The following is a 16,117-nucleotide window of genomic DNA, read 5'->3' as shown; positions in this document are numbered from 1 at the left end:
AAAAAGGCAACACTAAATGAAAAGTCATTGGGAACTGTTTTTTGATATGAGATTAGGTTGTAATCACCTGAACCCATGGAAAATCCACACTGTATCCCTGCATAAGTGATAAATATGAAATACACAGTAAAACCTATGAAGATTCTTTTCCAAAAAATGATGAACATAAATGTAATTAAACTCCAGTGCTAAATTTCTTTTATAGGCATCATGGGAGCCAGAGAAACAGGTTAAAGGATGCCATAGTAAGCAAACGGAAAAATCCAAACAAGAGGCATTCTATAGGATGGATTCTGAGACCAGTGTCACATAGGGACCTTGTTTGAATCCTGACTCACACCAACCAACCATAAGAAGAATTTTTTAGGAAACCTGGGAAATTTTATTATGAAGAGGGTAGTAGATGGCCAAAAATTACTGTTAATTTTATTAGGTGATAATGGCATAATGGTAATGTAAGAAAATGGTCAAATTTTTACAGGTGCATGCTTAAGTTTGAGGTGAAATGGTATCATGTCTAGGATTTGTAAATATTGCAAAACCTTGATAATAGTTGAATTTGGATGATAGGTATATGAGAATTCACTGAACTAGTCTCTCTACTCTTGAATATGCATGAACATTTTAAAGTACTTTTGTATAGACTCTCTGATTTGCTTTGTTCCTCAAAAGGCTAAAAGTTAAGTACAGCTGGAGTTAATATCATCATTCTCAATTTACAGATGAGAAAACAAAAGCTAAGAGAGGGAAGTTTTTAATCCAAGGATATCCAAGTAGTATGTGGCAGAGCTGAAATACAAAGCTGTGACTTCTGATTCCAAGTTTTTGGCTTTTTTGCCTTTGTCATATTTCTTCAACTATTCCATTTAAATACTTAAAGCTACCTCAATTCAAAGCCAACATTTAGATGATACTTTTGAAGATGTAATTCTTAAGTTCCACTATGGATTTCTCTATATGCACACCTGATTTCCATTTTCCTAAAAATTACTGGGAGACAGAAAATTAAAGCATCTCCTCTCAGATGGATTGAATGAATACTACATACAGAATAATTTGTACAGAAAAACATGGACTTCATGATGAATTGTGTGCCAATGATATTTCTTATTACACTAAAGAAGCCTATTGAAAGTATCTAGAAAATGTATTTTCATTCATTAAGACATCAAACCCTATGACTGTGGTGCTACTATTTTGATGGTTCCCAAGTTGTTTTATTTTGGCAATGGTGCATGTCCACAATGCAAACTGAATTTTTGGTTAATTCATTCACCCTTAACACAACATTTAAACTGCTGCTGGTAAGGAAAATGCAATACACTGGGGTAGCTCCCTAGATTAGGCTATGTCTACAGAATGCAAACAGAGTTTAAAAGTTCAGCAAGTCAGCTGATGGCTCTATGTACAGAAAACCAAGCAATTGGTTTGACTGATTATTTTCCTCTATAAAATTTCCTTGATTTATTGAAATGACTAACTTGCTCTGTTCATTTGACCTTATAGGAATATGGTCTATAACATGGAGTTTGTCTGATCAACAATGACACTTACTGTATATATAATAGCTAGTGTGACTGTGAATAAATTATTCAGTTTTTTCATCAATCTTAATTTAATGAATTATTGATATTGTTTATATTTATTATTTATGTTATATTATTTATTATAAGATAATCTATGTAAAAATAACTAATATTGCATCAGTATCTAACATACAGTAGCTTTCTAGCATATAATAGTTACTTCGTATTAGTTTTCTTTTCTAAGCTTGCCAAGCAAATGTGGCCTAGAGAAGAAGTTCTTACCCTATGTCCAAATTGGATTTCAAGGGGAGTCTACAAACTCCCTAAAATTTTATCCAAAAAGTGCTGTGTACACCTGTGCATTTTGGGGGGAAAGAATATCCATAATTTTCATGAGACTCTCAACGAGATCTACATCTCTGAAAAGGTTAAGAATTAATTACTGATTTAGAGCCTTTGTGTAGAGAGTTGGTTTTCCCAGGCCCAAAAGAGATAAGCATTTTTAAAAATTTGTGAATCCCAGAATTGATATATTATTGTACTCTTCAGATTAACCATATTAATTTCTATCAGATAGGTTATCATTTAACTAGTAGGAAAAGAAAGTTATAATCTTTTAGAAGAAATATTGTTGAAAATTGGGAAGTTTTATCCTTCCCAAATTTCAAATAAGAACTCTTTTATCATAACTATAACATCGTACCTAAAATTAATAATAATACCCTAATATAATCAAATATTCAGTCAGTATTCAAATTTCTACAATTCTCTCACTCCCTTACAATTTATTTGAAAGAGAATCACAATAAAGCCAATACCTTATAATTAGTTTAAATACCTCTTAAGTCTCTCTGAATCTTCACATTCCTCATTTCTTTTTCTTTTTTTCTTTTGTTGTAATTATTCATTGTACATTTTCTCCAGTTAGATTTTGGGGGGCAAGACCCCATCATAAATGGTACAGTGTATTTTTATCAAGGAGCAACTCTTTTTTCTCTTTAGGTTATGTTAGTAGCTACTGATGATCATTGCCTAGATCCATTAATTTATTAAAGTTCACAGTATAATGATATTCTGATTTCCTCATACTTTACTCATGTATTAGCTGGGATATTTCTATGAAGTGAAACTTCTTGTCAACTGTTTTGTTATCTTGAGGTAGGTTCATAAAAGAAGGGAAAAATAAATGCTTGATTCTTTATTTACTGGTTTTCAAAGTAACAACTTCATTCCTTAGCATCATCTAATTGTGGCAAATTGAGTTGTTGTTGTTGCTGTTGTTTAATATCTCTATGAACATATGGATTTAAACATATCTAATGTATGTAAATCCACTGCATTCAATAGTCATATTGATGCTTAAATTGTCTCATCTTTGGAGCCTTTTCAAGTTGACTCGATTCTTTTTAAGATGACTTCAGCAGTCTTTGGCAGCATATTGGCTAACAGGTATGAGATCACAGACAAAGGAGAAAAGGTCGGGGGGGATAGCATAGTTGAAACCAGAGACATGCAGAATGGTATGGTACATTTGACATCTCTTATTCAGTAGAGCCAGGGAATGACGAGTGAAGAAGCAGCAGTGGTTTAGAGATGACTGAGGACAACAGTAAAGAGGGTCTTGGGAAGTCTTGTAATGTACATACATTATGAGATTTCAGTTTTCTGTAGGCCGATGGTTATCAACAATAGCAAGGTGCCTTGATCCACTGACCCACAAATATCTCATGTATCTGTAAAGTATGGTGCACATAATTCCTTACTAATAAAAATTAAATGACCAAATTTGAGAAATTATTTCTTTTAAAATTAGAGCATATCATACTTAGCCCTATGCTTGGTGTAATGTAATATAAAGCAACTTACAATCATTGGCATTTTAATATGCTTTCTGGAATGGAGTGACATCGAGTGTGGCAAGCACACCTGTGGGAGTGAAGTATGTGTGATTATCCTGCTTCATGCCTGTTCTGGTGAGCTGATGATGAACCAGAGATGGTGATGGTGATAGGGAGCCACCAAAACAATATAAGCACAAGGTAATATCAATATTCCTTCATTCTGGGCTTCCCTGGTGGCGCAGTGGTTGAGAGTCCACCTGCCGATGCAGGGGACATGGGTTCGTGCCCCGGTCTGGGAAGATCCCACATGTTGCGGAGTGGCTAGGCCCGTGAGCCATGGCCACTGAGCCTGCGCGTCCGGAGCCTGTACTCTGCAACGGGAGAGGCCACAACAGTGAGAGACCCGCGTACAGCAAAAAAAAAAAAAAAAAAAAAATTCTTTCCTAATCAGAATCACAGAGTCTAAATGATTTCACTCACAAGTCAGTGTTTAATTTGTGTGAACTTAAGGTTTTCTGGAAAAAAGTTTCTTCCTTTATTAAACTTACCCATTCCCCCACCCCTCTTTTTTGTCCTCAGTAGGAAGGAACCACTTACTGGTTGATCAATGTGTTTTTCTTTAATCACAGAGGATGTACAAATACCAGCATAATTTGCTCCTGTGACTTCCTTATCCAGTGTAGTGCTATGAAAGGCCATAAAAGCTTTCATATTTTTCATGTAATTCCACTTTTGATTAGAAGTCCCAATGTTATGTGGTTTGTATTTCTGAAAAAAATGAGACAAAATATGGAGTCAAATAGGAGAGGTTATGATTTGTTTATAGCAGTCCTAGTTTTCATTGCATAAAGTCAGAAAGTACAGATAATTACTCAAAATTCTACTATGTGATGATAACTACTATTGATGATTATACATATATACATATATATGCATTCCTGGATTTACAAAAATGTAATCAGAAAATGCACACAATTTGGTAATGGCATTAGTTTTTTTGTTTTTTTTTTTTTAATGATATATACTATTTGATCTTAGGGTATTTTATTTTATCAATATCCAATAGTTAAACATGTAGATTGTTTCTCAGATTTTCCTTAGTATAAGCAAAAGAGCAATCAACAATCATAAAATAAACCTTTGTGTAAATCCATAACTTCTTGAGAACAAACTCAAGTAGAATTGCTAATAAAGTAACAGGATCGTGCCCTCCCATCAGGAAACTTACACAAGCCTCTTAGATAGCCTCATCCACCAGAGGGCAGACAGCAGGAGCAAGAAGAACTACAATCCTACACCCTGTGGAGCAAAAACCACATTCACAGAAAGATAGATAAGATGAAAAGGCAGAGGGCTATGTACCAGATGAAGGAACAAGATAAAACCCCAGAAAAACAACTAAATGAAGTGGAGATAGGCAACCTTCCAGAAAAAGAATTCAGAATAATGATAGTGAAGATGATTCAGGACCTCAGAAAAAATGTAGGCAAAGATAAAGAAAATGCAAGAAATGTTTAACAAAGATCTAGAAGAATTAAAGAACAAACAAACAGAGATGAACAATACAATAACTGAAATGAGAACTACACTAGAAGGAATCAATAGCAGAATAATTGAGGCAGAAGAACAGATAAGTGACCTGGAAGACAGAATGGTGGAATTCACTGCCACAGAACAGAATAAAGAAAAAAGAATGAAAAGAAATGAAGACAGCCTAAGAGACCTCTGGGACAACATTAAACACAACAACATTCACATTATAGGGGTCCCAAAAGGAGAAGAGAGAGAGAAAGAACGTGAGAAAATATTTGAATAGATTATAGTTGAAAACTTTCCTAACATGGGAAAGGAAATAGCCACCCAAGTCCAGGAAGCACAGAGAGTCCAATACAGGATAAACCCAAAGAGAAACACACCAAGACACATAGTAATCAAACTGGCAAAAATTAAAGACAAAGAAAAATTATTGAAAGCAGCAAGGGAAAAATGACAAATAACATACAAGGGAACTCCCATAAGGTTAGCAGCTGATTTCTCAGCAGAAACTTTACAAGCCAGAAGGGAGTGGCATGATATACTTTAAGTGATGAAAGGGAAGAATGTACAACCAAGATTACTCTATCTGGCAAGGATCTCATTCAGATTCGATGGAGAAATCAAAAGCTTTACAGACAAGCAAAAGCTTAGAGATTTCAGCACTGCCAAGCCAGCTCTACAACAGATGCTAAAGGAACTTCTCTAAGTAACAAACACAAGAGAAGAAAAGGACCTACAAAAACAAGCCCAAAAGAATTAAGAAAATGGTCATAGGAACATACATATCAATGATTACCTTAAACGTGAATGGATTAAATGCTCCAACCAAAAGACACAGGCTTGCTGAAGGGATAAAAAAACAGCACCTATATATATGCTGCCTACAAGAGACCCACTTCAGACCTAGGGACACATACAGACTGAAAGTGAGGGGATGGAAAAAGATATTCCATGCAAATGGAAATCAAAAGAAAGCTGGAATAGCAATACTCATATCAGATCAGATAAAATAGACTTTAAAATAAAGAATGTTACAAGAGACAAGGAAGGACACTACATAATGATCAAGGGATCAATCCAAGAAGATGATATAACAATTATAAATATATATGCACCCAACATAGGAGCACCTCAATACATAAGACAACTGATAGCAGCTATAAAAGAGGAAATCGACAGTGACACAATACTAGTGGGGGACTTTAACACCTCACTTACACCAATGAACAGATCATCCAAAATGAAAATAAATAAGGAAACAGAAGCTTTAAATAACACAACAGACCAGATAGATTTAATTGATATTTATAGGACATTCCATCCAAAAACAGCAGATTACACTTTCTTCTCAAGTGCACACGGAACATTCTCCAGGAAAGATCACATCTTGGGTCACAAATCAAGCCACAGTAAATTTTAAAAAATTGAAACCATATCAAGCATCTTTTCTGACCACAACGCTATGAGATTAGAAATCAATTACAGGGAAAAAAAACGTAAAAAACACAAACACATGGAGGCTAAACAATACATTACTAAATAACCAATAGATCACTGAAGAAATCAAAGAGGAAATCAAAAAATACCTAGAGACAAATGACAATGAAAACACAATGATCCAAAACCTATGGGATCCAACAAAAACAGTTCTAAGAGGGAAGTTTATAGCTATACAAGCCTACCTCAAGAAACAAGAAAAATCTCAAATAAACAATCTAACCTTACACCTAAAGGAACTAGAGAAAGAAGAACAAACAAAACCCAAAGTTAGCACAAGGAAAGAAATCATAAAGATCAGAGCAGAAATAAATGAAATAGAAACAAAGAAAACAGTAGCAAAGATCAATAAAACGAAAAGCTGGTTCTTTGAGAAGATAAACAAAATTGATAAACCTTTAGCCAGACTTATCAAGAAAAAGAGGGAGAGGACTCAAATCAATAAAATTAGAAATGAAAAAGAAGTTACAACAGACACCACAGAAATATGAAGCATCCTGAGAGACTACTATAAGCAACTCTATGCCAATAAAATGGACAACCTGGAAGAAATGGACAAATTCTTAGAAAGGTATAAGCTTCCAAGATAGAATGAGGAAGAAATAGAAAATATGAACAGACAAATCACAAGTAATGAAATTGAAACTGTGATTAAAAATCTTCCAACAAACAAAAGTCTAGGACCAGATGGCTTCACAGGTGAATTTATCAAACATTTAGAGAAGAGCTAACATTCATCCTTCTCAAACTCTTCCAAAAAATTGTGGAGGAATGTACAGTGTCAAACTCACTCTACGAGGCCACCATCATCCTGATACCAAATCCAGACAAAGATGTCGCAAAAAAAGAAAATTACAGACCAATATCACTGATGAATATAGATGCAAAAATCCTCAACAAAATACTAGCAAACAGAATCCAACAACACATTAAAAGGATCATACACCATGATCAAGTGGGATTTATACCAGGCACGCAAGGATCCTTCAATATATGCAAATGAATCAATGTGATAAACCATATTAACAAACTGAAGAATAAAAACCATATGATCGGGGCTTCCCTGGTGGCGCAGTGGTTGAGAATCCGCCTGCCGATGCAGGAGACACGGGTTCGTGCCCTGGTCCGGGAAGATCCCACATGCCGCGGAGCAACTAAGCCCGTGAGCCATGGCCGCTGAGCCTGCGCGTCCGGAGCCTGTGCTCCGCAACGGGAGACGCCACAACAGTGAGAGGCCCGCATACCGCAAAAAAAAAAAAAAAAAAAAAAAAAAAAAAAAAAAAAAAAAACCATATGATCGTCTCAATAGATGCAGAAAAAGCTTTTGACAAAATTCAACACCATTTATGATAAAAACTCTCCAGAAAGTGGGCATACAGGGAACCTACCTCAACATAATAGAGGCCATATACGACAAACCCACAGCAAACATCATTCTCAATGGTGAAAAACTGAAAGTATTTCCTCTAAGATTAGGAACAAGACAAGGATGTCCACTCACACCACTATTATTCAACATAGTTTTGAAGTCCTAGGCATGGCAATCAGAGAAGAAAAAGAAATAAAAGGAATACAAATTGGGAAAGAAGAAGTAAAACTGTCACTGTTTGCAGATGACATGATACTATACACAGAGAATCCTAAAGATGCCACCAGAAAACTACTAGAGCTAATCAATGATTGTGGTAAAGTTGAAGGATACAAAATTAATGCACAGATATCTCTTGCATTCCTATACACTAATGATGAAAAATCTGAAAGAGAAATTAAGGAAACACTCTCATTTACCATTGTGACAAAAAGAATAAAATACCTAGGAATAAACCTACCTAGGGAGACAAAAGACCTGTATCCACAAAACTATAAGACACTGATGAAAGAAATTAAAGATGATACAAATAGATGGAGAGATATACCATGTTCTTGGATTGGAAGAATCAATATTGTGAAAATGACTATACTACCCAAAGCAATCTACAGATTCAATGCAATCACTATCAAATTACCAATGGCATTTTTTTACAGAACTAGAACAAAAAATCTTAATATTTGTATGGAGACACAAAAGACTCCGAATAGCCAAAGCAGTTTTGAGGGAAAAAAATGGAGCTGGAGGAATCAGACTCCCTGACTTCAGACTATACTACAAAGCTATAGTAATCAATACAATATGGTACTGGCACAAAAACAGACACATAGATCAATGGAACAAGATAGAAAGCCCAGAGATAAACCCACGCACCTATGGTCAACTAATCTATGACAAAGGAGGCAAGGATATACAATCGAGAAGACAGTGTCTTCAGTAAGTGTTGCTGGGAAAACTGGACAGCTACATGTAAAAGAATGAAATTAGAACACTCCCTAACACCAAGCTCAAAAATAAACTCAAAATGTATTAAAGACCTAAATGTAGGACCAGACACTATAAAACTCTTAGAGGAAAACATAGGAAGAACACTCTTTGAGATAAATCACAGCAAGATCTTTTCTGATCCACTTCCTAGAGTAATGGAAATAAAAACAAAAATAAACAAATGGGACCTAATGAAACTTCAAAAGTTTTACACAGCAAAGGAAACCATAAACAAGACGAAAATACAACACTCTGATTGGGAGAAAATATTTGCAAACAAATCAACAGACAAAGGATTAAACTCCAAAATATAAACAGCTCATGCAGCTCAATATTCAAAAAACGAACAACCCAGTCCAAAAATGGGCAGAAGACCTAAATAGACATTTCTCCAAAGAAGATACACAGATGGCCAAGAAGCACATGAAAAGCTGCTAAACATCACTAATTATTAGAGAAATGCAAATCAAAACTACAATGAGGTATCACCTCACACCAGTTAGAATGGGCATCATGAGAAAATCTACAAACAAGAGGGTGTGGAGAAAAGGGAACCCTCTTGCACTGTTGGGAATGTAAATTGATACAGCCACTATGGAGAACAGTATGGATGTTCCTTAAAAAACTAAAAATAGAATTACCATATGATCCAGCAATCCCACTACTGGGCATATACCCAGAGAAAACCATAATTCAGAAAGACACATGCACCCCAATGTTCATTGCAACACTGTTTACAATAGCCAGGTCATGGAAGCAACCTAAATGCCCTTCGACAGACGAATGGATAAAGCATATGTGGTACATATATACAATGGAATATTACTCAGCCATAAAAAGGAATGAAATTGGGTCATTTGTTGAGACATGGATGGATCTAGCGACTGTCATACAGAGTGTAGTAAGTCAGAAAGAGTAAAACAAATATCGTATATTAGCGCTTATATGTGGAACCTAGAATAATGGTACAGATGAACCGGTTTGCAGGGCAGCAATAAAGACACAGATGTAGAGAACAAACGTACGGACACCAAGGGGGGAAAGCCGTGGTGGGGTGGTGGTGGTGGTGTGCTGAATTGGGAGATTGGGATTGACATGTTTACACCGATGTGGATAAAATTGATGAGTTATAAGGACCTGCTGTGTAAAAAAATAAAGTAAAATTCAAAAAAAAAAAAAAATGGGGCTTCCCTGGTGGCGCAGTGGTTGAGTCCACCTGCCGATGCAGGGGACATGGGTTCGTGCCCTGGCCCGGGAAGATCCCACATGCCGTGGAGTGGCTGGGCCCATGAGTCATGGCTGCTGAGCCTGCGCGTCTGGAGCCTGTGCTCCATAAAGGAAGAGGCCACAGCAGTGAGAGGCCCGCGTATCTCAAAAAAGAAAAAGGAACAGGATCATTAAAAAAATTATGATGTATAATATAAAGCTTTATCATATCAAATGCTTTCTAGAAAGGTTATTCTAGTTTACCCTTCCACCAATATTATACGAAATGGCCTATTTTCCTCACTCTTGCCAAAGCATCATCAATTTAATCAATGAAAAATAGTACCTTGTTGATATTTTAATTTACATTTCACTGGTTATCAAGAAGGTTTTTTTAAAAAATGTGAGTACACTCCATTTTATGTATTAGAAACAGCATCTTGATTCTAATTATAAAACTTGGTTTGAGCATAAGTTAAAAAAATGAGTAGTTTCAATTTCAAGGAATTTAAACCACTAGATTAGTTCCAACTAAACATATCATGACACCTCAAGGAACTTTATAATGAATAACACCTACTTCACCAAGGAGAGATTGATAGTGAAGAGGAAAATAAATGAGTCTCAGGAATTGATTTAATAGGTCAAACAACAGAGCATCCCTCAGAGGTATGGAAAACAAAGATTATATTTCAAGGAACAGGGAGGGGGTTTAGTAACATTAACTTAACATGTCTCATTTTTATTATTTTACATGAACTTTAATATATTCTCACAAACTGATTGCTTCAAGAAATAAAAATGGGGCTTCCCTGGTGGCGCAGTGGTTGAGAGTCCGCCTGCCGATGCAGGGGACGCGAGTTCGTGCCCCGGTCTGGGAAGATCCCACCTGTTGCGGAGCGGCTGGGCCCGTGAGCCATGGCCTCTGAGGCTGCGCGTCCAGAGCCTGTGCTCCGCAACGGGAGAGGCCGCAGCAGTCAGAGGCCCGCATACCACAAAAAAAGAAAAGAAATAAAAATGAATCACCAAGCAAAAAAAAAAAAACTCTTGTAAGGTAGTACAAATAACTTTGGGATCAAACTCATTTCTTATAAAATGGGAACCTCAGGGGAAAACATCCATAGCTATAATTTTATGAAACAGATTAAGGTACAAAATTTGCATCTGCATAAGGTTTTATATCACTGTGGTCCATGCCACAGAGGCACCTGACAGGGAAAAATTTGATGTTATATATACTGTGTCTCCTAGAATAAAATTTTAGTCCATATTTATCATCAGGATAGAAGACTTAATTAAGCTTTGGTATTTGTCCAGATTGCTATATCCCAATTTTGGATACAGGTCCTGCAGAACAAGTTGCCTCATTATTATTAAAATATGGAATAAAACAAATGCTATTTGGAGACAGTATATTCTGTTCAACACAAAGATGGCAAATACTGTGGAGGATACAGAAAGTAAATGCTGAGCAGGGACACTCCTAAACTTTTTCTCCTCCTAACAAGGAAAAATATATACCCGTCTAGGAGTGTCTTTGGTAAGTGAGGATGACAGACAAACGTGGGAAAGAAAAAAACCAACCCCATAGGTCTTTACCCAAAATTCAAGTGAAGCCAGCCTTCTCTGGAGTCTCCAAAAATTGTTTGGCTGCTATAAGCATTTGCAAAAGTATGTTGAAAGTATATTTCAAATGAGTCTCAGTAGAATTAGCATTGAAGAGCTCACACCCTCCTGAAAGACTCCTCTGACCACGGTCTTTCCCACCCGTTGCCAGGTGAGAGGGGACTTGCTTATGTCTGCAAATCATTGAACTTAAAATGCATGCATCTAACAGCCATTCACCTGACTGCACCCACCACTGAGACGCTATGAATGCTATTGGGATAATTTCTCACGCTTGCCATTGGATTTGATTTAAGTAACTAGCATAGCTCCTGACATGCAGCAAGCCCACAATCACCATCTGTTGGATTAAACTAAATTCAGAGCTACAGGAACATGTTCAATTTGAAATCTAGGCAGACTATTGTAAATATTTTAACAATGGCATTCAAGATAGGTTTCTATGACAGCCATTTTCTTTCTCCACAACAAGGAAGCATGGGGCTTTCCTTAAATTTAACTAAATAAAGGGCTATAATTACTCTTTAGCCTCTACATATCTTACCTGAGCAATAACCAGATAGCCACAGACTTCATCTCCAGCCTTAGTCATAGACACTGCCAGCACCAGGTCTGGGTTACTCACCAGGTGAAAGGTCCTTGGGAAACAGGATTAGGCACATTACAAAGCAGCATGACCAGTTTAGAGCTCCCTCTGTGCCCCTTATCTGTGTGTTGCCTCTTGGCTCCATACATACGCTGCGCTAATGGATATGAAATCCTTTGGGCATTTCTCCCCCACCATAAGCACGATGTTGAGGTTCCTCAGTGCAGAGTGCTGCAAGAACACTGAAGGAGAAAGGGGCGCTCCTGTTCTTTCTGGCTGCTGCCTGGGGTCAGTGTTTGGGAGTGAGGGTGTCCAGGGATGCTCTGTCCCAGCCATGTGCCCGGAATGCACGTGGTCCTTTAATACCCTCACAGCCCAGGCCTGGCCTGGTGATCACCCACTTATGGCCCTCCCAACACGGACACCACGTGCTCCAGACCTTCTGCTGTCCCAGCAACCCCATACCATTGCATCTCCACGTGCCCAGCAATAGCTGCACAACCACGTAAGTTCCAAAGGGTTGCTTCCTGCTTGCCCAGCAACCACAGAACAGATCTGGCCACGCAAACCAACACATTTCCCTGCCATCCGGTGGACAGCACCCATACTTCTTCCAATGAGCTCTGAACTCCAGCCTTAGGGAGGGACCCAATCCCAAGTGTGTCTTCAACTCCCTCAGCCCTAGAGTACCTTATAAAGGTTTTTTTCAAAAAAAATCTGATAGTTACTCGTTTAGCATAGCTTAATAATTCTTTATGTTAAACATCCCTGTTTAAATGACTGTGTGTTTTCTGTCTCCAGATTGTACCCAGACACTCTCCTCACCTGTTTTGCTATTGTGAGAGGCAATGTGGCAGAGTGAATAAGAGCATGGATTCTGGAACCACAATGCCTGCGTTTAAATCTTGAGTATATCTCAAGACCTGCTTAACAACTCTCAGCCTCAGTTTCCTCATCTGTAAAATAGGATAATGGTGCATACCGCACAGGACTTTCGTCCTGAGAATATAATGAGTTAATGTATAAAAAAATGCGTTGAATATTGTCTGGCTCATGGCACTTAGTATGAGCTACTATTATCCATTGTTGTGATTTTTTTTATAGCTTTCCCTCAAATTCTTCTTTTCTAAATGAGTATTCCCTAAAAGTCCAAGATATATATTGAATATTTTTAAGTTATCTTATATTGGAACTAAAACAAAGCCTCCTTGACTGAAAAAAAAGAAAGCAAAGTACAGAGTTAAAACCCTCAAATTCTTTCCCGTACATCACTTAAAAGCAAGAATAGGGCTTCCCTGGTGGCGCAGTGGTTGGGAGTCCGCCTGCCGATGCAGGGGACGTGGGTTCGTGCCCCGGTCCGGGAGGATCCCGCATGCCGCGGAGCGGCTGGGCCCGTGAGCCATGGCCGCTGGGCCTGTGCGTCCGGAGCCTGTGCTCCACAACGGGAGAGGCCACAGCAGTGTGAGGCCCGCGTACCACAAAAAAAAAAAAAAAAAAAAAAAAGCAAGAATAGACCAAATATTCAAGGATATTGTCTGCATAGAAAAAGCCAGTTCTTTATGTCTGTCAACATAGTTACATTACAGACCAGCAGTGGCATTCCTGCTGTGGAAAATATAACTAGTCCTGAATATAAAATTTAATGATGTTGGAGTGGAGGAAAGGGGAGAAAGCTGGCGTGGGGGAGATCTGTGATAAGAGTAACGTATTTTTCCTTTCAAGACAAAAAAATCTAGATATCTAATTGAAATCTCTGAACATAAAACAAAATATCCTCATTGTAAAGCATTTACAAAATACTAGAAAATATGGTAAAAATTAAAACAGAATTTGAAACATCATTTATATTCCTAAAACAATCACTATTAATCTTACAATGTGTTTCTTCCTTCTAGTGTTAGTTAACAAAGTGTCAGTTTAAATCCAAAGTGGGTATTCAATTTTATCAAATACCTTTTTAGCATCTATCAAGTCTGTGCACAGCACGAGAGCTGGTATTCAATTTTGTTCATCTCCGTAGCCTCAGCATGTAGCATAGTTTGCATCTTGCATTTTTACTGGCACTCAGTAGTAGTCAGATGAATGAATGATTGTATATTTCCTGCAACAATTTACTGAGGTGCCTAGATTAGGTGCCTAGCTTTCTCTGTTTTTGCTGCCTAGAATAGATGTAGCAACTTCTCCCATGCTTCAGTACCATGCTCAACCATGATAGTGTTGACTTTTCTTTTCCTTTTTGGACTGTCAACTGTCACTTGCCCATCGCAGGAGTGCTTACATTCTGCAGGAAGCCTGAGCTTTTAGACTTCTACATAAAGCCCACTACGTGCCAAACGGCACTGTGAGAACTGACTCTGTGTCCCAGAAGTATCCCAGCACGACAGCACAGCCTCTTCTACTAACCCACAGTGAGAGTGCATACAAGTCACTTCATCTTCTTGAGCCTCAGTTTACTTAGCTTTAGGATCAGGTGACTAAGACTAGAAAATTTTCAAAATCTCTTTCAGCTCTGAATTCCATGACACTGTATTTTCCCTTTTATAATTTTGAATCTTGTTGAAGGGGATTTTTTTCCCCTGAGCATTTTTTTCATATGTCCCCTTTGAGACCAAATGATTAATTCAGATTGTGCCAGGGTTGAAAATGGGAGAAAGATCCCAGTTTATGTCAAAAGTTGACCTGGACCATTTTTCTGTGTGGCTAGAAACCAAGTAAGGGTGTCTTTGGTAACCTCCTACTGCCTCTGCCAGTGTCCCCTTGCTCATTTCTTATACTACTCTCCTAGACTATGTGCTCTCCCAGCTAGGCCTTGTTTTCACGCTCAAAATTTCCCTTAAGAGGCTTTGCTGATAATTGCTTAAGATATCAGATTTCCTAGTTATTCTCTATTTTCAACAGAAGGCCAAAATGAAAAAGTAATTCAAGACCCAAAGGACTGAATGAAAGGACTAATGGTAGAAAATTCTAGGCACAGTGATAGCACTTGGCACCTCCCATCATGCTGGCAGTGAGCTACTGGGCTTCTGCTCTATTGACACAAATTCTGATTGGGCAGTTGACTCAATAAATGCTAATTTACTGCCTGGGAAAAATATGGAAGATCAAAAGACTATGGTTCACATAAATGATTCCATATAGGTTTCTGCTACATCGTGTCACCCAAGGTTCTCCAGGCCTCACCAGCTTATCAGAACAAATGGGTTTCAACACCCAATAACACGAAAAAGAAAAAGCAAAATGTCAAGGGAAAATGTAGAAGAAAGCTCAGAATTACTGTCACTATACAGACATTTCTGCCATGGGACATACGTTCCTCTGAATAATGCCCACATCTAATCATCAAGACTTCTGCAAAACCTCTCCTGCCCAAGGGTCTGTGGGAGTCCCTAGACGGTGACTCATGCGTTCAGGAGCCAACCCTGTCCCACTGCTGCCCCCACCCCCCCATGACTCCACCTCTTCTCTCTGGACTCTGCAGTTTCCAGCCAGCGATCAGTCAATACCACCATCTCCCTTCAACTGTCCCTCTCTTCTACGGCTTGACATGGGGAGGCCTCAATACGACAACATTGCAGAGCGTTCTGGAAAGTGGAAGGAAATCGGAAGAGACCAATCTCTTTGGTGTTACATGTGGTTAGACTTTCCAAAGCAGGGAGGGAGTACATAGAGTTTTAGGCAAGCTTCCCTTTGTTTTGTTTTGCTTTTCCGGTATGCGGGCCTCTCACTGTTGTGGCCTCTCCCGTTGCGGAGCACAGGCTCCGGACGCGCAGGCCCAGCGGCCATGGCTCACGGGCCCAGCCGCTCCGCAACAGGTGGGATCTTCCCAGACCGGGGCACGAACCCATGTCCCCTGCATTGGCAGGCGGACCCTCAACCACTGCGCCACCAGGGAAGCCCCCTTCCCTTTGTTTTTACTTAAACTGCCTTCCCGTCTTCCTGATCT

The 16,117-nt window shown here is 38.4% G+C and overlaps 1 protein-coding gene across 1 annotated transcript in view; it reads right to left on the bottom strand.

Moving 5' to 3' along the window:
* Positions 1-16,117, bottom strand: part of DCDC1 (doublecortin domain containing 1) — a 458,528-nt gene that overhangs the window by 47,225 nt on the left and 395,186 nt on the right. The window contains 2 exon segments of the mRNA XM_067038066.1: positions 3,965-4,135; positions 12,133-12,226. Coding sequence (XP_066894167.1) covers positions 3,965-4,135; positions 12,133-12,226 — 265 coding nt within the window.

Source organism: Kogia breviceps, chromosome 7 (genome assembly GCF_026419965.1).
Source record: "Kogia breviceps isolate mKogBre1 chromosome 7, mKogBre1 haplotype 1, whole genome shotgun sequence".
Lineage (NCBI taxonomy): Eukaryota > Metazoa > Chordata > Mammalia > Artiodactyla > Physeteridae > Kogia > Kogia breviceps.
This window is presented reverse-complemented; position numbering and strand designations above follow the sequence as displayed.